General features: G+C 40.3%; 1 protein-coding gene across 2 annotated transcripts in view; it reads left to right on the forward strand.

Annotated features, from left to right (window-relative positions):
* NRP1 (neuropilin 1) overlaps nucleotides 1-25,878 on the forward strand; it is a 113,507-nt gene that overhangs the window by 82,801 nt on the left and 4,828 nt on the right. The window contains exons 10-17 of one of the 2 annotated variants that reach the window (XM_064505803.1): nucleotides 1,101-1,432; nucleotides 5,902-6,046; nucleotides 8,956-9,060; nucleotides 12,226-12,285; nucleotides 19,224-19,361; nucleotides 22,765-23,036; nucleotides 23,527-23,620; nucleotides 25,634-25,690. In XM_064505803.1, the coding sequence (XP_064361873.1) occupies nucleotides 1,101-1,432; nucleotides 5,902-6,046; nucleotides 8,956-9,060; nucleotides 12,226-12,285; nucleotides 19,224-19,361; nucleotides 22,765-23,036; nucleotides 23,527-23,620; nucleotides 25,634-25,690 (1,203 nt within the window). The remainder of the gene's footprint in view (nucleotides 1-1,100; nucleotides 1,433-5,901; nucleotides 6,047-8,955; nucleotides 9,061-12,225; nucleotides 12,286-19,223; nucleotides 19,362-22,764; nucleotides 23,037-23,526; nucleotides 23,621-25,633; nucleotides 25,691-25,878) is intronic. The other variant, XM_064505804.1, reaches the window with a different exon arrangement.

Raw genomic sequence — 25,878 nt, forward strand, 5'->3', positions numbered from 1 at the left:
TTTACATCACACAGATAACTACCAAAATAGCTCTCCTAAATACTTTCTGAACAGACTGGTATTTGTTATCATCAAAACACTATCTTAAAAAAAAACAGGCATAATCACAATTTTAGAAGGTTTTTTTTCCTGTTTTAAGTTTTCCGTATTTCCTACAACAAATTTGTTAAAAGATTATATGTAAAATAAAAATAATCTTCTGTACCAAGATCTTGTATGACGAGTTGTAGAATAATGAAAATGTTAATGATTGAATATTGTTTTTAAAAGCTGATTTTTCTAAAAATGTCTAGTGTCCTTTTAGAATTCTTTATACAGTTCATTGACACTAATTTTTAAAAGTTTTGTGGATCTTTTTTTTTTTCCTTAAAGTGTTTGTCTGGCCCTGAAAATATTTCTTATGATTGGCTTCCAACCAGTAGGAAAATAAGATTGCTGATTGCTGAGTTAAAGAATTCTAGGTCATTCTATGAAATCTTTTCAGGTTAGATGAAGGTAATATCAGCAAAACTGTTACATTCTATATCAGAAACCTTCATTCCTTGCTAGTAACTTTTCATATTTTTAATCTGTATTTAACTGGGACTGTAAAAGAAGCAACTATTTAGTTTCTGTGTCATTTGAAAAGCCTGAGAGACCAAAGAAACAGAATAGGGAAATCTCACATATAGCAATAAATTATATTGTACAGAATAATACAATAGTTTCATTTCCAATGTCCTCAAAATTAAGTGATCTGTAGCCAGTTTTTGGCTGATCTGGGGAGTTTTCTCTGGGGAAAATATCCACAAATTGAGATGTGACCCTGTTCTCTTTGACTTAGCAAAAAGAATGGAAAACAAGAATAGAATAGGGTTTTGTGATACTTTTGTTTCCCATCAAGCCAGATGTGGTATTTTGGTACTTCCATTTCCTGCCAAAACGAGGATGTGCAAGTTTTAACAAATGAAAATTATATAAGAATCCAAAAAGATTATTTTGGATATAAGAAACAAAAATAAGTGATTTCTTACGGTATTTGAACTGACTGATATGTCCTGCTTCACTGTTTTGGTGCTTCTTGAGATTAACTCTTTAATTTATTTGTTTTCTCTCTGCAGATTATCCTTGCTCTGGGATGTTGGGAATGGTCTCTGGGCTCATTCCTGACTCTCAGATTACTGCATCTACTCAAGTTGATCGAAACTGGATCCCAGAAAATGCTCGCCTCATAACAAGCCGTTCAGGCTGGGCACTACCACCGACTACTCATCCATATACAAACGAATGGCTTCAAATAGACCTTGGTGAAGAGAAAAAAGTGAGGGGCATAATTGTTCAAGGAGGCAAGCACAGAGAGAACAAAGTATTCATGAAAAAATTCAAGATTGGCTACAGCAACAATGGATCAGATTGGAAAATGATCATGGATTCCAGCAAGAAAAAGATAAAGGTAAGGGTGAAATCTCTGCACAGGAAAGAACACGCTTAAAAGCTTTATATATATGTGACCTGAAGAAAGGTGCAGCATTGGGATGAACTTAAGCAGGAGGACTCCCAGGGCAACAAACCTGAAGTTTGCCACTGGGGCCAAGTTTTCGCATATTCAACAGCTAGTTCAGAGATCTTGATTTCCGACAAGTTCAGTGGGCATCCGTGGTCCCTAGGTTACTCCAAAATCCCTTGCAAAGGAAGTATCCAGCACTGCCAGAGAGGTGCATAGTAGACTTCCCTCTACAGTTTTGCCACTGACAGGGAATGAGCTTATTTGAGTCACTGGATCACTCGTCCTTTGCTTCTTTTTTTCTGGGCTGTGGAATGAGGATGGTGTTATCTAGCTCAAAGGGGTACCTGCTGGATTTCTGACCTGCAGGTAGAGCGCTGAGATCATCACAGACTCTTTGTAATGGTCCAGTCCAAGTCCCACCAACAGAAATAGAGCGATGGCCTTGTTGACATGCTTTCCCATCCCAAATCAAAAGTACAATTATACTATTACAAGTGACACATTTGGGAGCATGTTTGGGGCTAGAGGGCAGCTGCTTCATAGGGCCAAGGAAAACGAGTGTGGCCCAGCAGAGTTTCCAGGAAAGTATCTGCTTTGGTTTGTCTTTGGAAGTATGCTCTGCAAGACCTGCATTGCACTGAGGAATATTATAGCCCCAGATCCCATTCATTAAGCCTTCCATCCCATTTTGCTAACACTGCTCACAAAGTATATTTAGGTGGTTTTGCTTCAAGAAGCAGAACTCTTGTTTTAGTCCTCCTACCCTGTTCCTTGAGGAAGACAGTGGACACCCATTCCCTATGCAGAAAATGGTGCTTCAGTACTGGAACAATCGGGGAACCATATACCAAAAATGTGCCCTTGAAAGGCAAACGTGTGAGGTACTTGACTGACAAGAACTTTCAGATTTGTTTGGTATCTCAGCCATGTTAATCTGAAAATTAGATGTAAAGCTGTTTTGCTGTATAGCCTCATCCATTGGGCAAACCTGTGTTTCTTTAAGGGAAAAGCTGAGTGGGCCCAGGAATGTAGCTTTTCCAGGCACATTTGGTAAATATTGGACTTCATTCTCTCCTGTTTTAATCTCACTGAATATGTCTGCATTTTCTCACTTCTCATCACTTTCCGTCATTTGTTTTGGGGATTAAAACCAAATGAATTCAGCCTTTGCAGTCAGCTCCTTTCTCTTGTTACCATGAGTTTTGACTTCATCATAAAGTGTGAAGAGAGTGTAAATCAACAATGGGATCTAACCACTTTCTTTCTAAAATAGATATTGTTTTGACACGTACTTCTACACTGTGGCTCAATGAGGAAAAAAAATATAATGCCATATGCTTTCAAAGCAGTGCGCCGTCTGCTGCATGGCTTTCTGTTTTTTAATACAAGCACTTGCCATCATTGTCAGAAGTTAGCAGTTTGACAAGAAAACTAGAATGGTAACTAACACATTCTGTCCATCAGTGCTTTCATCACTACCAGAAACCAACTTTCAAGATTAATGGAACGGGGAGGTTGGAATCTAAATCTCTTGTGGCATAATTATAATCCTTCCCAAAAATTCAAAACATTTAATAAACTTTCTTCCAAAGCATGAGTTTTATTTAAGGAGAATCAGATAAGTCCTATGATTTGGGAGACTAATGGATTTAAAATGTTAATATCAGAATGTAGTATTTTAAAATGTTAGTGGAGTTGGATGGGACAGAAAGCTATAATGAGCCACAGCAGGAATGTGGATTAGAAGCAGGCCTGTTTTATGAAATGAAACACATCGTTTCACTTGGTTAAAGTCTTGGCATTCAATAAACAAACAACTGCATGTCAGGAAAAGAAGGAGCTAGAACAAGCTAAACATAACAGCAAAATACGTGCAAGGGATGAAACATCACCTTCTGTCTCAACTCCATCTTATCCTCCATGCCTGCAGCTCCTTTCGCTAGGACTGTTATAACTGTTTTCTCTTTGGTTGACCTAATTTCTGCTCTTCCTGAATGTGTACAATATTTCCACCTTTAGCCTATCTCAAGCACACGAAGGGGTGAGCGTTACTTGAGCCCTCAAACAGCCATGCAGAACCCCTAGTCATTTCAAGATCCAAATTGTGTTTGTTCTCCATGGTCTTGCTCAAGTTTACTTCATAAAGTCATCTTTCTCTTTCGTACTTCTTTCCCGACTTCATCCACTTACCTATAGATAACACTCTCTTTTGTCTTTCCACCCCTTTTGGTCATTTCTGGTGCACAAAACTTCTTCTCTGAATATGCTGCTATCTGGAACAACCTTTTTAAGTTTTTCTGCTATGTTTATTTTGATTTGACAAAAATTGGGAAGATGTCTTTTTTCCTCTTGCCAGTTTAGCTTATCTTTTGTTTAGCTATTATTTATTTTAACTTATCTTTGTAACAAAGTAAAGCATTTTTTGTTACAGCCTGTATAAAAGACACTCATAAAATGAAGTTTTACTGTATACTCCTCCCTCTTCCACCACAAAGAATATCAGTACGTGTTTTAAATGAGCAGTCAAAATTGAATCACAGGCAGCTTTGCACTACAAAGGACAATGATTCAATATAATTATGATTCAATATAATTCTAGATGCCTATTGAATTCTAATGTCTATGTGTCAGTATTCCAGTATTGATGTCTGTTATAAAACAGTTTTCATTATTATATGTTGCTATTAAGACTACTATTAAAAAGGAAGCAAGGATTCCTCAGATACATGTGTCTGTCTACTTTTTACACATAAAATAGCATTCATCCTTTCTCTTATGGTAGGTAGCTTTTCTGATCATTTGTGCTCTATCGCCATTCAAACATAATAAGAAAACTTCAGTATTTGCATATTAATTAGATCTAGCAGGCCATCCGCGTGTGATTCCTGACAACTGCCTTCCAAGCACTGGCAGAACACTTTGTGAACCATTGCCCCTTGGAGCCATCTCAGAGAAACAACCTCCCATCAGAAACAGGAGCAGAAGCATTACTGTTGAGATTATTTAAAGCCAGTTGGTGGAAGCACCCATCATCGTTGGCTCTTGTGACTTGCATTCTGAACAACAGTCCAAACGGGTTGTGGACCATTAGTTCACTATACAGCAAAAACAAGCAGTGTTTCTAGGATTGCACCGAAAACACAAGCAACAATCGCTTTTACCCATGTTCTTTTTGTGCTTGGGAAATACAGTCACTTTTTCCCATGGGCTCTGTTTTCCCCTACATCAATAGGAGGAGTTTATTTCAGGTTGGGGTTTGTTCTCATCCAAAATGAAGGACATCTGGCATTTTCTTCCTGAGGGAAGCTTCAGGCCTCACAACTATGAGTCAGAATTACCTTAAAATAGCCTTTTAAGCTCAAATTTGAACTTCACTTCAAAGAAGATGTCATTTAATATTTTGTCATTTAACAAATTCATACCAAGTAACATTGAAAATACTTTACTTTTATTTCTTTGTAATACAGATTTTTATATTTTGTACTTTGGAGCATTCTCTATATGATGTTGTGAAATCATTTTTACTGCAAAATGGCTAAGAGTTACTTCTTTTGCCTACCTTGGGCTGTAAAATCTTCACAGCAAGGACTGTTACCTAACATGCCTTTTGTACAGTAATTCATTCTAAGGACCCATCATCTCAATGGATGCATCTGAGGTGTTACTCTAAGTACAAATTATAACTTATTTCATATGCAAAACTCCACTGACAGGAGAAGTTGAAGGTATCAAACAAATGCCATTGAGAGCTGCATGATGGCTAAAGAACCCACAGTGCAACTCAGAGAAGAGGTTTTTGTCTGAAATGCACATTCATTGACCTGCCTTACCCGTTAGATTATATTGCAGTTTTGTCAGGAAGTAGCTTTCTTCTTTCTTTTTTTCTTTCTATTCTTATTCAATAGCAGTCTCACTGGAAGAACTCTTGCAGCTACTGTTCCTGGAGTTTAATTTATGCCTTTTGAAATGACTACAACTTGTGAAACTCTGTCACTGGGGGAAATCAGATTGAAATTTTCTCTTGAATAGTTGGATTATTATTGTAACCACTTAAAAGGTGACAGGATCTTCACCTCAGTCATTTTTTTCCCCAAGAAATGTTGAAAATGTCACCCAGTTAAACCCCAGATCAGTGTGTCATTTAAAAACATGTCTCATTAAACACTCAGCTCTTGTTATGACCCTGATGGATTGGTTGCTACTGAGTTTATGAAAAATGAAATGCATTACTTTTCAGAGAAGCTTTAACTATGTATTTTCCATTCTTATTTAAGACAGGAATGTCCGACACTTATTAAATGGTTAGAGTCTGGCCTACTTCTCACCTAATTCAAAGACTGGAGAATGAAGGAAAAAAAGACAATTGGTGAAAATATCTTTTCTTTTTCACAAGTAGCATTTGTCATGCCTTGCAGACTTTTGAAGGCAACACCAACTATGATACTCCTGAACTGCGGACTTTTGAACCTGTATCGACTAGATTCATCCGAGTCTACCCTGAGAGAGCCACACACGGAGGACTGGGACTGCGAATGGAACTGCTGGGCTGTGAACTTGAAGGTAATTGCTCTGCTAGAGATGAATGCATTTTATTATTTTCATACATACATTCTCCTGCTTGGACTGCTGCTGAACACTGCAGTTCCTGTACAGGCAGCACATTGGGCTGTCGCTTCCGTGACTGCCATTAGTGCTATTTCTTTGGCCTAATCAGTCCCTTCACTGAAGACATTTGAATAAGCCCAAGGCACAAATATTATTCTTTCTCCTATCCCTTCGCTGAATCGCAGTGATATTATCCACATGCTTTTCTGTTCCCTTAAGCAGCCTTATGATTATACTTTGAAGAAGCATAGAGCTATTAGGAGAGAATAAAAACAGGATCTTATATTTTATGTTGGCCGTGATATAGCCCAGGAAGAGATGTTTTCTGAGACTGCAGAGGGAGCTTTGCAATAAATACAGAAATTAAGTCTTGTGCTTTTGTAAAGGAAGTGAAAGTCACACCACATGGTATGGTGGGCAATGATTACTTGGCTGCATAGTGTCCGTGCTGTTCATTGCACAGGGAGGAGGGGAGGTCGCCTCTTTGTTCCCTACCAAGTTTTAATTTTTAAAAAGTATGCAGGAGATGAAAGACCAGGAAAAGCAAAGTTTAGACATTTATCCTTGGGCTGTGACATGATAATGCTTTGATTCTTGCTATATAAACAATAATTATATAACATCATAGATAACTACAGATAACACCACATGAATTTCATAATTTTCTCTGGTGGATGATAGTATAATGGAACGGCATTACAAATCACACAGCTTAACAATACACACAGAATAACAGACCATCGTACTCAGGGTTACATATGGTACTTCCTCTAGAAGTAGCTAAACATGCTCCAAAGATAAATGAATCCGACTACTCTGCATCCATTTCTTTCTCACCACATCTTTCCCAAGGTGGAAGTGTGGGAGGTAATTGCTGCGAGAGCTGATGAGTTCTGTGTTGTTTTTAGTGAAGGCCAGATTGAGTAAGTGTGCTTTTTACTTGGCCCGGAAAGTGGGAAGGTTGGAAATACTTCTTAGTTCCTGCAGGAAGTCTTCATTTCCTGTGCAAATTCTTAGTTCCTGCAGACTATTGTGCTACTTAGAAATGAGAAAAGAAAACCCAGCACCTGCCTCATGTAAACTTGCAACTTGTGGGCAAGGTCCTCCTGCCACTGGGCTCCAGTAGCTGCTCAGATATGAAGAAGAGAGTCCACCTCACAAGAACACTTTTTTCAGTGGGATGGAGGAGCCAGAAAGGAGACTGAGCGGGCAAGTTGCCCTTGCTTTTTGGCAGACTGCAGCAGCAAGTATAATGCTTCCCTGGGACATCCGCTTGCAGTTGTCCTCCCACCACGGTGCACTTCTGAAGGGTATTCACCTGTAAGTCACCCATGGACAGGCAGGGTCAGTTTCCATTTAACAGTGGGAGAAGGATAGTAAGAAAACTTCATTGTATAACTGTATTTTAGGAGGCAGTTGAAGGAAGAGAAGTCACTGGAGACCTACTGAGGATAGGAGCTGCAGTGAGAAAAGTAGGCACAAAGACAGCAGTAGAAATCAGCGCTCTAGCAATAATGAGCAAGGGGAAGCTGTGCGTGCTCAGAGCATCCCAAGGGGAATGTATGAAATGATGGCAGAGATGTAGGCAAGCATGAGGCTATACAAGGGCATGAAGATCAAGATAAGAAACTTAACTTGATGTAGAAAGCTAGAGGGAGCTCCCAGAGGGATTTTTTTAAAGAGATGTGGGAAATAAACACTCTGCATAATTCATAATAGGTAGAGAACCATTTCTCTCTTTATCTAGGGCTATTGTACCTGTAAAACATAGGCTGGCATTCTAAAGAGCCATGTTTCATCCCAGAATATTGCTACTTAAGACACTACTGTTTGTCCTGATGTTTGCCATCCTAGAAGTCAGCGTGTAAGATCTTATCTGGCAAGTCAGCTCTGAAGGCAGTAGAAGGGCAAAGAACAGTCCAAGAAAGACATGCATTATTGTATACCTTATAATGATACTAAAACATTGCTAATGAAAAAGATAGTGGTTGAGAACAGACAAGAGCTTGGATCAGATTCCCAGACTGGTTATCTTAAGCCAGGGAACTACACTTCCAGCATTAAATATAAACCTAAACATAACACCAAGTATCTGTATTCTATGATTTTCCAGATGCAATATGTGTTTGCTTTGTGGATACTAGGGTTTAGCTATATTTTCTGGCACCTTGCACAAATCACAAGTTCTTAATTGTAGTAACAAAGACCAGATTTTAGCTAGTTATGTGACAGGCAAGCAGGTGGGCAGGAGGGATGACTGACATCATTAACGTCTTATTTATTTATAACTTCAACAAAACAAAAGAAACCTCTTCCAGATCTCCTCAGTGAGCACAAAGTGATTCTACATAACATCGCCTTCCTGCCACTGTTAGCGGGACTCTGCTCAGACGTTTCCGCTCTGACACCTGCCTCCTCAGCAAGGCGGGTGTGCTGTGGAGTTACAAGCCTTGAACATAGACCACTTCTGCTGCTCTGGACGGGTCCGCTCACGGGTACTTTGGCCTGCAATGAAATGATGCTTTTTCTACCCCTCCACAAGACTCGCATTCTGTCTTGCCAGGTTTTTGTGCTTCACTGGTAGCAACAGCAAGCACTTATGAACCAGTGAACAGGCTTTCCTGAGGTATGCTCTCCAAATCCGCTCAGCACGTGAGTTCAGACACAGCCAAATGCCTTAATGCAAGGATGTAGAACAGAGACTTCCCATTACAAAGAAACACTAACTAACCTGCAGAATAGAGTTGATCCTTTTCATCAGCTATAACACATGAAGAGAGCATATGGTGCTCATCAAAACGTTACAGCCAATTGCATGCTGACTCTCAAGCACGTTTTAACTGAATGACTGGATTTTGTTTCAGCTCCTACGGCTGTCCCCACCGTTTCCGAAGGCAAACCCGTAGATGAGTGTGACGATGACCAGGCAAACTGTCACAGTGGAACAGGTGATGACTACCAACTGACAGGTGCAGAAACCATCCTCATTCCATTGCAGCTTCATTTTAGCTCATATCCATCATCGGTTACCAGCTAAACGTTTGCACTGATTTAATCACTCAGCATAAATGGACATTGGTATGCAGTTCGTATTGCCAGTGCTGTCAAAACATAGGCATCTGCCTTTTACATATGACAATACTTTTGATTGTTTTCCCAGCTATGTAATTTTTGAAGCAAATAATAGTGACTAGCTGGAGGAGAGGGTATCTTTTTTGAATAGGAATTGTGTCTAATCAAATATCCTAATCAAACTTTCTCTTATTAAGAAAAAAGCTGGACAAACCTTTTGAGGTTTATTGTCTGAGATTGAAGGATAATTTAAAATGACAGTATTACTTAGGTTCAAGATATATATGCTGCTCTTCCATGCCTAAAATCTAGCATAGGATTCACATCTCAGCCCTGAACCTTTCCCAGGCAGAAACTGAGCAGATATGTTGCATCAAAGTATGCTCACACAAATACCAACAGAAAGGTTTCCATGAGCTTCTCCATCGGCACAGCATTACAGCCAGAGGGGCTGAGCTTCTCCAGGCTGCCACCACCAGCAGAAAAATAGGAGGGAGAGACGTGACTGAAAAGCAAAGGTTTACAATAGGCTACATACAGATATATATGCAAACATATATATATTTATACACACATATGTAGCCTAGATCTGGAAGGGAGGAAGCTTGTTAGTTTTCATGTCTTTTCACTTGTGCACAGAACCACTATCCTGAGAGTTGACACTGCATCACTACATTTTTGATCTCTTCCTGGAGGTCATTTGCTCCACAAAGTTTTGGGCCTGTTTGATGAGGTCTTCCCATAGCAGATCTATACCTCTAAAGTAATTGAGCTTATTCTTGGACATAGCGACACAAGCTATTTCATCTCCTCTCCCTGGTGTGCTTGTCTAATAAATGTTTATTGCTTCTTATATCCATGTCATAAAATATCATTAAAATCTTGCAATAGCTGTCCAAGAGGACTTTGGGAAACCTTAGGTAAGAGGGAGGTTGGCTTTTTGAAAGCAGCCAAGTAGAACACCAGATGCAAACAAAAGTGCAGTTTCAGCATCCAGCTCTTTCTGAGCCTTTTCAATGTCTCCTGTAAAGGCAAGTTGCAAATACACATTTAAAAACAATTCTTAAGTGGAAAAGACACTGTACAGTCACTGTCACTGCTTTTCAAATCAGTGTCCCAGATGAATCTTATTCTTTTTGAAAACAGCTACACAAGGAGACTGATAAAATAGTGCATATTGTGTTAAGATAGCTCAGAAAGCTTTCAACATTAGTAATCATTGTAAAACATTTATTTTTCTGAAAGCATCTCCAGGTCCAGGTCAGAAAAAGCTGGCACTTCCTTCAAAGCCCTATATTAAGGGCTGGCTTGTAAGGCCCAATGGGTATAGACATAGTTCACCTAGATACAGACTCTGTGAGGGGAAGGAGAGAGAATTAAGCACGCATGTTCCCTGTTCACGCATCCACAGTCCCTGCGCTTCCAGGCACTCAGGACTGCATCCCACATGTCCCTTAGGGAAAGCTTACTGAGCAGAAATTCCCTCCAGCAATTTTTGTAGGCTGTGCTTAGAGAGCAGTCTATAATCTCCAGGACAAGGGAGCGGCCATCAGCCTTCCCAAGCACCAGCCCTCTGGGGGAACTGAACCCATTTCACTAGTAAAATTTAAAATTACAACACTGCCCTTCTACAGAAGTGCAATAGGTGCTTGAGTTCTATTTATTATTGTACCACCTAGAAACTCTGACCACTGCGTGCCCCACTGTTCTGGACACTGTAGAAACACTGCATTTTATGTGTGATGTTACGTATTATACAAATACGCATAGATATGTGATTTTATCACTAACATAATTATGAGCATTCTTTCCTTCCTCCAAAATGCTCAGAAGGAAAGTATGTAAATCTCGTGGCCCATTAAGGACAGCAGAGCAATACGGAGGTGATTTCAGTGAGGGCTTTAAGGATAGCAGAGGAATACAGAGGTGATTTCAGCAGTGGCTTACCCTCCTTTATTCATTCTCATGCGAGTGCAGAGTGCTGCATTCTCGTGGGTGCAACTGTTAGAGTCACTTGCCTGATAGTATTTGCACATATGTGAGTATCACAATGAAGCCTCCCTTGCAATTAACTGTAATTGTGCTGTAGGCCAGATTCCTTCCTGCTCTATTTGGACCCCATACAGAGCTACTCTATTTGCGTGGCTTATAGCATTTCCCGTCAGATCATTCTCACAAACATAAAGCTGATACAGCTTGGGCATTCATTCTCATTGGAAGTCATCATAGTCATCCTTTCTATAATGCTCTAAGCACTTGCTTACTGGAGAAAGAAAAGTCATTGACTAGTAATCAGCACCCTACTGCGCATTTATAATTGTGCTAATTTACTTTTTGTTTCCTTTATCAATATGAGGCTTACTTGAAAAAGTCAAGTATTTTAGAAATATCAGTTAGTGAGCTTAGGGAGAGGGCCATGACCCCACTCACCTCTTGTTCATCTGCTTCAAGAAGATGACAATTGGCAAGTTCTTAATTCCTCCTGCTCTTTGAGGCAGAAGTGAAATCTGCCTTAGACTATAGCCTGAAGTCAGGCGATTCCCATGCACGTCTCTTGTGAGCTGGTCTCACAGTGCAGCTGCACAACAACGCACACGGAGGACACCATAGTGGCAGCGGCTGGAGGAACTTAGCTCACCCTCTGCAGCTCTCTTTCATCTCTGATATGAGAAGCAACACATCCTGGGTGAATGCACAAGCTGGTGAGTGTTAGGAGACGCTGTGGAGACCAGTCACTGACTTCGCCTGCAATTCTGAGCAAATCACTATCTATAAAACCAGGACAGCCATAGGGACATTGTGAGGATTGATTAGTTGGTGTTTGCAAGGACTTTAAAGATGCAAAGCTCTATTTAAGTGATGATGATTAGTTCTAATTTTCTTTTTTGATAAAGGAAACCAGATCTTTAATGTCATATTTGCATGCTTAAGCTCACATACTCAGTTACCTACATGCCTGATAAAAATGATAATACTTCAGATTTATATATAGGATATTCCTAATGATTGCTATGTCTTTTGTTCTGTCCCATGTATCATGATATGCACTATTTCTTTTCCAGGTGGTACTACGGTGCTGAATACAGAAAAGCCAACAGTAATAGACAATACATTACAACCAGGTAAAAAAAAGATTTTTCTTATTAAAAACCATATACCAAAACTAATAAATTCCATACCCAAATTTCATGCCAGAGACGAAATAATGAATTGCAGCACTTCCTGACTTCCCATTCCCTAAAAGTCTCTGAAGTAAAGAAGCATCTGGTCTCTCAGCTCTGTACAGTAAATATTTTATTCCTTTCATCCACACGTAGACACAGCAGAGAACAAGATTTCCTTCTGCATCAGCAAATGCCAAATGCTGACAAAATTAAACTAACTTAATCACACGGTGCACTCTGTTTAAATGTGTCATGGCAGTGACACAAAGTGTGTTTGCAAACTCCAGGAAAACAAAAACAGAGCCACACAGGCACTTTCACTATTTATATCCATGGTTTTACAAAACTAAGACAAGCAAAGTTTGCCAGTTTTCTCCACCAGAGAGTTTTACAATATTATTTTCTAGGAAGTACTTTCAAAGTGGGGTTACATAAACTGCTACCAGGAACTTGAAAAGGGAAAAGCAAGTTGTCACTGGCAGCAGGTCCTCTTTACTTAATCAATACAGTAACTAGCAAGTTTGCTGCTTCCATAGCTTTCATTGCATCTTTTAATATCTTGTATAATTTACTGGAGGTGGGGGAGAGGATGGATTTGGGCAGAAAATCCCAGCTCCAAAAGGTAAGAGCACCAAATTAAAATGCTTTGCATTAAAAATTGTGGAGCGGTACAGAGGTCAGTTTTCAGTTACTCCCATTTCCTCCGTTAAAGTACAGTCAAGCACAGTCTTGCAAGTGATTTATTATCAGGGTGGGTAAGTGTTTATCATTGTTTCCTCAACCATATGGCACAATCCACTTTTGCTTCAAGTAGAAGAATGGTACTAATAACACAAAAGTTTTCTAAAGGACAGTGATGGTGTTGACCTGATTAAGCAATAGACTTACCTAAGACATTGTTCCCATTCTCAACCTCTGAATTCTGATATTGCAGAGGTGAATGCTTTTACTCACCTCAAAATTTGTTGCCAGGGTCATAAATTTTGGTTAGTCAGCATATATTATTTCAAGCCATGCCCTGCTTTCTGATCAGGACAAGATTGTGGTGTGCCAGGGCAGTTAGAGACACCAAGGCCAGCTGGCGTACCTTTGTGGGACGCTTCTCTCAGAGTCAGCATGCTTCCTGAAGTGGCGAGCCCACATTTTGGAAGGGGAGGGAAGGGAAGAAAGGGTATTGCAGCAGTTTTAGAGTAAAATGATTTAATTTTTCTGTCTAATACCCTTTGACTTTGGATTTTGCTGAAATGAAGGATTTTGATAAAGGTGGGGTGTTTTTTTAAATATCTTCTTGCATTTAAACAGAAGCTAATTACAAATTCACAAAGTCCCTCTTCGCAATGCAACCTCCCTTCCTCCTCCCCAGTGGCAGTCCTATTTGCAGGCTGGGTTTAATCCCTCTGGCTCGGATGGGATTCTTCAGTAACAGATTGACTGTTTCTGCCAGAAATGAAGATATCCTCATTTTCTCTCCTTACTTCCCTCCTGCACTGCCTTCATTTACTCCACGGTGAGCCAAGTTTTTTCTCTAGTAGAGAGGTCTACAAGGTTGCCTTCGGAGCATGCCAACGTTACTTCCCTGCATTGTGCTGTTAGGAACCGTTTCCTTCCGGGAATAAGGGACAAGTTCACATCCCAAACTCCGGGCTTCCACATGGCAGCACATTACAAAGATCACAGACAGACATCAGTCAGATGTTAATAAATAAGGATAAGGCTTCCAGAATCTCCAGTTTAAGACATAAAGATTTCCAGCTGCTTTGTAATCCCTCACTGAAAACCAGCCAGAAAACTCCCAAAAAGGGACAACCAGAAATTCTCCTCCGCCTGGGGAAGCCCCAGCTGGTTTGAGGGCGGGGGGGGGGGGTTCCTCCTGCCATGGGGCATGGCTGGGTGTGATGGAGCAGACCAGAGTGAGAGCCCACGGAGCAGAGAGCAAGCATCCCCACTACGGCAGCCCCAAATAAAGCAGTTTAAACTTGCTGTGAAGTTACTGAGCTGCCCCTTGGCCCCAGTCGGCAGCAGATCGGGGGGCTCCTGTTCTCCCTTGGCTATCCTCAAGCTGAGAAAGACACTTTTGCAGTACACGCTCATGTCCTGTATTGCTGTCCTCCTGTCTGCATTGCAAGACTGCAAACACCCCTAATCTCGTTATCCCGCAGTAACATGCTTGTGTGTGTCAAAGCCTGAGCTTATCCTATTTCAACCAGCTTTCGTATGCTGTGGAAACAGTTAAGTAAAATAGCTGCTCAGGAAAGCCTCCATGTATAAACAAGCTCTCCCGCAAAGAGAGTTTTACAGTTCATTTCAAGGGGACTGAATTGTAAGAAAATAAAAAAGAATCACGATTTCAAACTGCTGAAAATGTTTAAAGGTTTGGATCTTCTCAAGAGAGGATCTGTTTTGCTCCTCAAACTTAAAAAGATGCCTATAGCAAACTTCTCTGTCAAGGTAAACACCTATCAGACCTCAGTCCTAAGACTCACCAGCATCCAGTCTTTTTGAACACATTTCTTTCAATACCAAAGAACTATCTGAACTGCTTGACTCTTAGCTATTTACATATATAGCAAGCTGTTCATTTACATTACATGCTTTCAGCCTGTAACCTCAGTCCTTTGTAAAGTAGACTGCTCAAGAAGTATCTTGTTTCTCACACGTGCAACACCTATTTCAGAAAAATATAACTAAGAAATCCTGAGGTTAAAATCTATGCTAAGAAATAATCTGAAGGTAGAATAGGTCTGATTCTTATTTATGGTGGGGCAAATTTACATCAGTAAAGGGATGTAAAGGGATATTAAAGCACTAAAAACAAAATTTACTATCATTTAAAGTAATTCTATGCTGCCAGCATAAGTGGTATTAAAAGGCCAAATGCAAATAAGAATCAAACCCAATATATTACTTTAAAGTGGTCCAAATTATGTTTATAATTTCCCATTTTAATGCTGATTTACCCTTTGGCAAGAGCATTCTATAGAGAGTTTTCCTAGCCTCTTTAATGCCACCATGCTCATTCTTGCCTCTTGTTGGAGGAGTTATAAAAACATGTCAAAGTCTGTGGGACACGAAAGATTAATGGACTTGCAAGAAACTCACTCAACTAGATTTTCAAATGGCTTTCTTGTTCATGTGCAGTAATGGTTCCAGCTGTGAGCAAGATGTGGTCAAGAAGTACAGCTGTTGGTTATTCTTTGAGATGATAAATCTGTTTTAATTCAGTATCACGTACCCTACGTTTTCAAAAAGGCATATGGGATTTCATCACACCTCCCTCTCAGATTCTCATCTGAATTGCTGCTATTTAGTTACATAATAGCTGGTTTACTTCATCTTCTTGATTCACATAAACCTACAGACCACTCACCTATTGACAGGAGAATTATCCAAGGAGGGGAAGGGGCTAGCACTGTGGAGGGAGCCCACCAAATGCTACTCGTCCATCCTTCCTCTCCACTTTCCTTCCTTCCTTCCATGAGAGCTGCCAAGCTATAGTTCAAGGACAAAGGAGAGGACAGATTGTCTGTAGCTTACTGCCAGCTACTGTATCGGCCCCTCGGGATCTTTAATAGCAGTGTTGAACTAGTCTGTCTTTTGCTGGGGCAGATCCAGTGTGCGTACAACTAAAGAACCTATCCTGATGCTACAAGTGTCTATTATTAATTGGCTAGCATGTCTATTTTTCTTTTAATGGGTCCCTGGGAGAAGCATTGGCAGAGACATGAGAATAGACAATAAGAGATGGCATGTTTAAAGAGCCCATAAAATGAGAGCGGTCTGAAATGTCTTGTCTTTGACTTTCACTCCTGTTGTTGTGATTGTGCAAAGCATGCACTGAGGAAACAGCAGGGACCTAGCAAGAAATAGCTAACTGAGTTAGCCTGGTTACAGGCCAAATCCTGCTCATTTTTGGAGGATTCTGATTAATTTCTGCATGGCAAAGAAGTTCATTTTTATACTACAGCATGCTGTCTGTTAGACCAAAGCTTAGGAAGACAGGAATGGCTAAAGCATATCAGACTCATGCTCTTTGCCAGTTTCCTGGACTACATATTTCAAATTAAAGTGCAAGAAATTCTTTATTAGATACTGCTGTGAAATTTAACCCTCCTTTGAAACTCTCATTCTAATCCTGATGTTTAGAGCTTGCTTCAAACCATGAAACAAGAAGATCTTCTCACTCCCTGCACTTTAGAATTAACAATTACATTCTGGCTATTTTCCTTATCTACTTCCATGTCCAGTTCCAGTGTCCTATGTCCAGTCTTTGAATTGCCTTAAGCCTTAGCAGGGTTCTAGGGAAGCATGTATCGCTTGCATCATATGAGAAAGTTTTTCCTTTTATCAGTATTGAACTTCACTGGATTTCACATAGTTCTCAGGCTATGAAATGGAGAAAACAGAATATTATAAGCTTTCTTCTCTAGCTTCTTCACTCATTTACATACTTATCCTGTGTCCTCTGCTATTTATTTTTATTCAGAGTTGAACAATCCCAGTCCTTTCAGTCTCTTTGTGCTATGTGCTCAGATTGATGTGATCTATATACCACTGTTCTCCTTTCTTGTGGTTTGAATACCATGCAGGCTATCACAAGCTTTGCAAGATATAATCCTTTGGGATTAATAAAATTAATTTTGTCTTAGGTTTTCTAAGACTTTTTTAAAGTTCTGTTTCATGGCTCTGATGTCAAAGCCATGCAATATAGCTCTCCCTGGGCCTCTTTGACAGTGAAAGGATATTTTTCATGAACTTAAAACCCTTTAATTCATTTCAATGTGACTCTGTTTCTTTAAAAACTTCCCTTGATTTTCAGATGTCCCCTTTAGGGCAAGATCTCTTTCATGGGGCCCCATTGTCTAGGGAAAAAAAACCCATATATTGAAGAAAGAAACATAATGGATTGCCTTTCTGCACCCATGTGTGCAGAGGCTGACTTCTGCTTCTTCAACATTTTGAGCCTGAAGGTCCAAAGAGAGATTATTCACCTCAAATCCACAATCTTCCACTTCCCCAGAAAGGGCTACGGTCCTACAGGAAACATGTTTTTGCCACATTAAATTCCTGTGACAGATTGTATCTGTTTTATTCATTTGCTCTCAGTTAGGATGTGACATTCGTGACAATGCCATGTAGACCCTTCTGGAGGAGAAGCAGAGATGGCTTCTGCTCGGAGGAGCCACGGAGGACAGAGGGAGGGAGAGGGAGAGGCAGCGGCTGCGGGAAGCAGGATGGGGGCAGATGAAAGGGAGAAACAAAGAATGAGGGCTCAGTGCAGAGCCATCCTGCAGCACTGCCAAGGGACTGAGAGCCCGAGGAGAGGGACAGGGAGCAGCCATGCAGTCAGACCTCGCTGCTGACAGGACATTTTCGAGGGGCCCAAGGGGAGAGGGCAAAGCTCCTGCAATGCAGGAATCCAGTGGGTTGAGTGAAAACTATGTCTGAGAGCAAGAACCTGCCATGTAAGGACACAGTGGGCAGGATGAGAGTGATATGAACCCTTCTTATAAAGCGTTCTGTCTTAACCTACTCACTTGAGGTTTTCTGTGTTTTCATAAAACAATTTTCTAGTTTACTTTCTATGAAATTCTGGGATTTGAGTTCAAAAGCCTTTCCGCTCTTACCTGGGGAGCTCACTACATGGAGGCACTTTTTGCCTTTTCGGACTGGAAGAGATCAGCCTCACATCTCTGGCCAGCCTCAGGTCCCAACACACTTGCCGTCTTCCTCTGTATTTTCCCACAACAAACAAAAGACATTCTAGGGGTTGTATCATCTTCCACTGGCTTTTTCTTTCAATAATGGGGAAGAAAGCAAAAGAACACAATTCTTTCCCCAGAGCTGATACTGATGGGAGCACAAGGTCCTTTGTTCTTAGTTCATATTTGCACAAAGCATCTCATTAAAGTAAACCTAAGTTTTTCCTTAATAAGGAGTGAGTCATGCCTGAGAAAAGACTTCAGGATTTGGTCACATTGCTGTGGGAAGGATATTGCTCTACTGGGAGTTGCCGTTGCTCAAAGTGAGGTAAAAGTTCATGCCAATGGGGCAGGAACCAAAAATCCAAAAAGGTTTCAAACGGGTTCTGAAAACGAGAAATGCAAGGAATTTATAGGCTATCTTTGTAAAATCTTTCCATTGAAATTCCAAGTTCCATTGAAAAAAATAGGCTACTTTGTATTAAACCTTTGGGCAGACTTGAAGAGAAGCTGAAAACAAGATATGATCTCATCCTGACCATAATACCAGACTTCCCCTGTTTTACGTGGAGCTTGTTTTGAAGCTTATTTTGAGTTCATTTGGCAATCAGCCACATTTGTCCCTTTTCATTCGCAAGTTGTCCATTTCAATGCTGCCATCTTGTGGGCCTACTTAACTGTCTGGAAGATGCTGAAATAAGTTATTGCCAAAGCCATGAAATATATGTCTCACCAGAAATCCTTTTGGATGTCCAAGGACATTCCTTTAGTGTTTTTGACTTTCTTCTTATTTTTATCCAAATTGTATTGTGAGTTGCTACATAGCATTGCACAGTTATGGCAAAAATAGATATTAGTAATCAGCAAATATTTCTGACAAGTAAGCCAGCACTTTTTTTTGAACCATAGATATTACAGCACAGTTATCAGATAATGCATGTAATTCCGAAGAATTAATCTAACCACATAAAATCACAAAATATGGTTCATAAAGAGATAAAAATAAACATGTCATTTACTAGAAATAGTCATACTTCCTCTGTTTCATAGCAAGGCTGCTCTTGTTATGGCTTGTCAGAGTTTCAAGTAGAAATGGCTCTCTTAGTGGCCAAGTAAAGGTATTTGGTGCTGAGTACAATATCTGAATTACACAGTTAATAATCACTTTTCCTCCTTCCTTTTCCTCTTTTCCTGCAGAATTGCCGGTATACAATTTCAACTGTGGATTTGGCTGGGGTTCCCACAAGACTTTGTGCCACTGGGAACATGACAACCAGGTGGATTTAAAATGGGCAATCCTGACCAGCAAAACTGGGCCTATTCAAGATCACACAGGTAATCATGAGTTCATGTTTTAGCCATTTTACATGGGAAGAGATTGTTTAATACCAACGTGTGTTCCAAAACCAGAGAAATTACCTGTTTAGTGAAGTAATTATAGGTAAAATATGTATATTCAGGAAGGTGATTCTCTAGGCAACCTACCTTACTGACCGTAATTGTCCCTTCTGCTGGGGCATAAAGGTCATTTATTATCAGGAATTGAAGATACTCCCTACTCCCAATTACCCATTGGATAAACCTTCCTTGGTGGAAAAACATCTGAATGACCAAATATTCTGCAAAAGTCATTTAAAAAGTGATACAATCATGAAAAAAATCTCATAAAATTTGTTTGTAGTTACAGGAACTGTACACCATAGAAAAATATTATAAGTGTAACTTCCCCGAAGAACTTATCTCATACCCCAGTCCTCTCCAACGGGAGCTGGAGATTCCAGCCATTCCTTTGCTTGCACACAGTTTTTCCAGAAATATCACTTCAGGAAATTGATTGGTTGGTTGTGTAGTATCTAACTCATGCTTCTGCATAATAAGGCAATAAATACGCTGCTGGCTAGTGGAGAAGGGAGAATGCTGCGTGACCTGCACATCCTCTGGTTTTAGTGTTCTCTGGCATACGTGCAGATTAATCAAATGTGCTAGAGATGAATCCCCCTTCTCACTTCTGCAACCCCTTTGCCTAATGAGAATGACAAGGTAATTAGACAAAATTGGACTTCTTAAATTCTGAGACACTTTCAATTGAATCTTAAGACAAGTACAGTAGTTTTAGAAAAAAAACTTATAATACTTTGACTATAAATGGCATTGTACAAATAAATGGCATCAAATTAACTAAATGCAGTTAGCTGAAGTGAAGGCTGTAATGGTGGAAAAATTGATGTAAAGTAAAATGAAATCGCTCAGTAGGATCTGACATTGAAAGGAGGTTAAAAGCTATGTTAGCCAGAGACTGACAAAATCTAAAAGGCATGCATAAGTAAAGCCCTAATTAAGACAATGAAGACAGAGTTCCTGACCCAGCACTGCAATAATATTCTGGAAATGAGAGCTATCTGCACTTTGCCACCAAGGATTATAGAGAGACTGAACCTGTCTTTAATCAAGAGATGAAGAAATGATATTCTTTAAATGAGATTTTGTTGTTTCTGCTGGGTCCTGCTACTGTAGAAGACTCATTCGTTCTGTTAGCTGTAGTTCCAGTAAGTCTGCAAGGCAGCCCTATTGCTCCCTACTGCACTAACTTTCAATACTTTCCAAAATTTCCTTTCAACTCTAAAATGAACCTTACCTGCTGGATTTGCCACTCACCTGCCAACATATACAGGATAAGTGTGAAAGCAGATCACGAGCAGTGTGAATGGCACTGCTATGATGAACCAGCCCCTCAGTGTGACCATTTTTCAGCAAAAGCCTGCTTATATACTGGAAGAACAGCAACGAGCAATTCCCAGTCATATTTTGCTCCCAGCTGCAGTTGTAGAAAGCTGAAGAAACTCCACAGAAATGATTTTCAACAGCAATTGCTTTAAGACAGCAGGATATGCTGTATGCCATTTCAAATTACACATGTTATGATTAAATCTGGCTAGAGTTAGGTTTTCCAACTGAGACAGCCATCCTAATGCTCTGATTGTGTTCCTCTTTTCCTCCCTTTGGATTTCCCTATCACCATTCTTTGATGAGATTTGCACATGTTTAATCTGCTCTCTGAATAGAAGCAAAGTTGGAAAGAACATATAGGCGCAAACACTCCTGCTTAAGAAGTTGGACAAGATGTTATTGCAGTAAGATGGAAAAAAATCGCTACAATTTTTTGGCAATTTACCTTTAAGTCCCACAATAAAATACTTCCAAAGGCCAGATACTTCCACATATGTATTGGCCAGTGTACCACTGACTGCCCATAAATGATTCTAATAAGAGGAAATGTCCTTGTCTCACATCAGAAGAATTATTTATCTTTCTTTCTCTTTTGTTAGTCCCCTTCCTGCCAACAACTGAGTTTGACCCACTCCTCTTTGTTCCTGGTTCATCTTTTACTACCCTGCCCTTCTTAGACTTCCCGGAGCGGCAGTACTCATCTGCCACATGAGCTCTTCACCAGTGCAGCGCTATACCTTTACTCCAGCAAGTCTCACTTTTACGTTATTTGAAAGGAAATTCAAGAATATCACACATAAGCAAAGACCAATGCTGAAAAAACACCACCCTTCCAAAATGTCCTTTTTGCCTCTTGTTCCTTTTATTTTGTTTATGCATTGGTATAAGCAGATACCTATACTTACTTCAATACATGACAAATAGTATTCCTCATTATTCCTTTTCTTCTTTCTACTTTCAAAATAACTTTACACTAATGTCCATAAATGCTGTCTACATTGCTTTGTGTGAGAATGTCACATAGGCAATCTACTTTTACCAACACCAGGATGAACCTTGTATTTTTCCATTGCAATTCTCTGCTAAGAAGCTGTTCAAAAGCTGACTATGAAAAGGATGCCTGGCTGGTGTTAATCAGAAATGCTTCGCTGTAGTCAGTATCTTATCTAGCATTATTTTGTTACCAAACTAATTACGTTCTCACATTGTTCTCTTCAAATATCATTAAGCAGGTAATCTTCAAAATTAAGGATATTAGTGGTTCAGATTTCAAGATGCATAAATCCATTATGCTCTTCAGAAGGTAGCAGTCAGAATCTTCATCTTTTGGGCGATGGCTCAAAAATATGCAGAGCCCAGTGTGTTGTTCCTCAAATCAAGGGAATAACCACGGAGGTGATTTTCCCCGAGCGTGATCTGTGACGGCGCTAGGACTCTATTCAGCAGCACTGTTTAGATTTCAGTCCCTGATCTCTGACCGTGGCTGTTCAAAGTTATTTTATTCTTCAGTGTTCCTCCCATTCCAATTTTGCCTTCTCAAACACAGATTACTTTAAACAGAGATTAAAAATAGCTCTTCGCGCAATTAGTGTGGAGTAGGCCCAGGGGGATTTCTGTCTAGCCTGCTGAGCTGGGAACAGCTCCCTTTAGCAGGCCCACACTGAGGAACAGAACAGATATTGTTGTAGCAGACATGCTTTTGCCTCCTTTCCTGAGCAAATGAAACAACGTCTGTGTGCCATGCAGTGAACACAGCGTTACAGCTGCCTATGGGCGCAAAGCATCCTGGCGAACAGCACGGCAGACCGCCGGGAGAAATAAACTCCCCTTAGAGCACATGTGCTTTCTCGGCACTCCCAAACCAACCCCCTCCGGCTCGCTCTGTTGTAAGACTCTTGACGGATGAGTGTGGAAGGGAGGCAAAGCGACTGGGGACGCCTGGGGTTTCTTAGGTTAAGAGAGAAAATGCAAGCCGGTCACTATTCCTAACGCAGTCCTTCTGTCACAGTAGGAGATGGCAATTTCATTTACTCGCAAGCTGACGAAAGCCAGAAGGGCAAAGTCGCCCGGCTGCTGAGCCCTGTGATTTACTCGCAGAACTCTGCCCACTGCATGACTTTCTGGTATCACATGTCCGGCGCCCATGTCGGCACCCTGAAGATCAAACTGCGATACCAAAAGCCCGACGAATACGACCAGGTGCTGTGGACCCTGAGCGGGCACCAGGCAAACTGCTGGAAGGAAGGACGCGTTCTTCTTCATAAGTCTGTGAAACATTATCAGGTGAGCTTCTGCACTGCACCGACCGAGCCAATGCCATTAGGACCTTGCTGGTCATGTTTCATATGTCATGGCAGAAAATGTCACTGAGGGATTTATACAGACAGTATAGAGATGAGGTGCTGTTGCTGTGACAGTAATAACAGTGGCATATTTCATGGTATTTCAGATGACAGTGATACAAGCGATTTATAATAGAAAGCCAAATAATACTTTAGAAATCATTTCTCATCTGTCACAAAACTGCATCCTTGCCACAGCTTTGTTGCTGATGTAAAAGTCTTTAATAAAGGAATAAAATTATGTAAATTCATATTTGCATATATAAGTTCATGAGGGCATACAGTGCACATTGGCAGGCCACAATCAAAGTATATGAAGATGTGGCATCATGACAACTGAAGATGCGTGCTTAACAATTAATTAAGATCTCCTGAATGCTGCAGTCGGGTGTTAACATGAAAGCAATGTGTAAATTATCTTATTTCATCAGGTGGTTATCGAGGGAGAAATTGGAAAAGGAAACGGAGGCATTGCCGTGGATGATATTAACATTGACAATCATGTAGCACAAGAGGATTGCCGAAGTAAGTATGAATAGCAGGAAGGAATAGAAGTCTCATCCAAAACACAATTTATTTTGTTTTGACAGCTGTTATTTCTGTGACAAGGGGATAAATATTGGTTGACTATATTGGAAGTTTTGCACTGGAAACACCATGATCTGGCCCATGGCTTTATTCATTACTCAAGCAAAACTCCCAGTTTTATCTATTACTTCCCGTGAAGTCAAGAAATCGTCTACAGAATCACTTCTATGGCACTTCCACTCTGCATTTCTGACCATTACTGACATTAGATAATTCATATTTTGGTAACGTTAGGATAGACTAGGAAGGCTGGTTTTACTTATCATCCAGAGCACACGACCGTTGTGTTTGAAATCATTTTTAAAATGCCAGTTCCTAGCAAGGAATAACCATCCCAGAAGAAAAACGGCCATAAAATTGCAGAAGACAGAATTAAAAGACTTAAGAGATTGTCCGTGCAATATGCTGTTGCTCGTGGGAACTTGCAGTGCCCATGCTCCACACTGATAGAAACCCTGGGATTGCTGTAGCATGGCACAGCGCCTGATAGTAAGCACTGCTGGGAGTCAGGCTGGCCTCAGTACCACAGCACTGCAGTCTTTTGGATGGGAATAGACATCCTACCCACATGGGTCAGTGCTCAATCTCTCCCTGTATGTTACTTTACTACTCCCTCTGATTTCCTCTGCTTTGCCTAATGCTCTTCCTAGTTTTAACCAGTGCTCAAAATTCAAATTTCATTTCTTCACCACTTTTAGACTGCTTACCACCAAGCCCGCTTGAATTCTATCTTAGGTTTTTCAGAGCATTATGTCAAACACTTTATGGACAACTTGATACGGTGCAATGGCCCCTTCTCTATCCTCCGCTCCTTTTATAATTCTGAGGTTGTTGTGACTCTCTCGCTGTAGTTACCAGCTCCTAGACATGTGCGACACTGAGTAATGTTAGAACATGGCCTGTTCCACATCTCAGCCAAACTATTCCTACGCCACTACTTCAGTCCTTTTATTTCCAGCCTGTCTCGAGTTATTTCAGTCACTAATGATCACACGTGCATTGCATACTGCATGTAATTTGGCAGCAGCAACCGCAGATAAACACAAGCAGCTAAACCCTGTCCTCCATGATGGAGATGGAGTAATGACCTTTATAGAGGAGAGGGAATAGAACCACGAATCTTCAGCATCAGAAATATAAATCTATGCCGTTTGCGTTGGTAGTACAACTGTGAACAATAGTGGAGGGTGTTCCTCACCCTTTGTATCGAATTGCCATTTCAGGGTAACATGACAGACTTCAACGACACAATAATTTCACTGCAGGATAAGACTGTACAGTCTCTGTGTATTGTTCAGCCCATCTCCCAAGGTTCGCTGTATGTCATCAGAGTGACACTACCAGGAAAGTGAGGCAGGACACACTACACAGGTCCTCCTGCAGCATCCTCAGCGCAAAGCAGGATGCTGGGACCACAGAAATGATATTTGCCAGATTCTTCTGCAATATTGCTACCGAAATAGCAGAGGAAAGTAACTTCTTTCTTATCTCCACATGCTTCAGTTATTCAAACTGAACACAAAGATTTTGGCCTGTGGGAGCTGAAGCCAAAAGCTCAGTCTGCAGCCCCAACACAAGTGGTCTCGCTGCAGTCAGTGAAGCTATTCTTGTGATTAACTATGCCTTCACTGATGAAGTGTTATGGAATTGGGCTCCAAAATTGTAAATACAATGAATGAGATGCTAATTTATCACACTGATTTCTCTTTCCCAGACATGGAAAACCCCTGCTGATAACTCTAAAACTGTGCCAAGATTGGGCGGAGAGGAGTTTTTAAATCTTTCTTTTTTCTCCATTAATTTTCAGAGCCCATCATAATGAACAGTTCTGTCAAGCTAACATAATGATGCTCTGACACAGAAAAATCTGCTATACCATTACTACCTGCATGATAGTCAATCAGTGTTTGTATCCCTAATAATCAATGTCAATTTTCTTTGCTTCATTAGAATCAACTGATGTGGAGAATGAAATAGATGAAGAGGACCCAGAAAGTAATCAAACAGGTAAAAACTGTGCTATTGTTAAGAGGGAATGAATTTAAAAGTGCATTTTCATGTGAATGTGTGTATTCTATTTATTTATTTATAGATTAGTTCTCTAACAGTGTATGATATTGAGATTTTTTGATTTATCTAGATCAGATACTAAGAAGGCTTACATTTGTTCTAAGGATTACATCTTTTTATTCTAT

This window comes from Dromaius novaehollandiae, chromosome 2, assembly GCF_036370855.1.
Source record: "Dromaius novaehollandiae isolate bDroNov1 chromosome 2, bDroNov1.hap1, whole genome shotgun sequence".
Classification (NCBI taxonomy): domain Eukaryota; kingdom Metazoa; phylum Chordata; class Aves; order Casuariiformes; family Dromaiidae; genus Dromaius; species Dromaius novaehollandiae.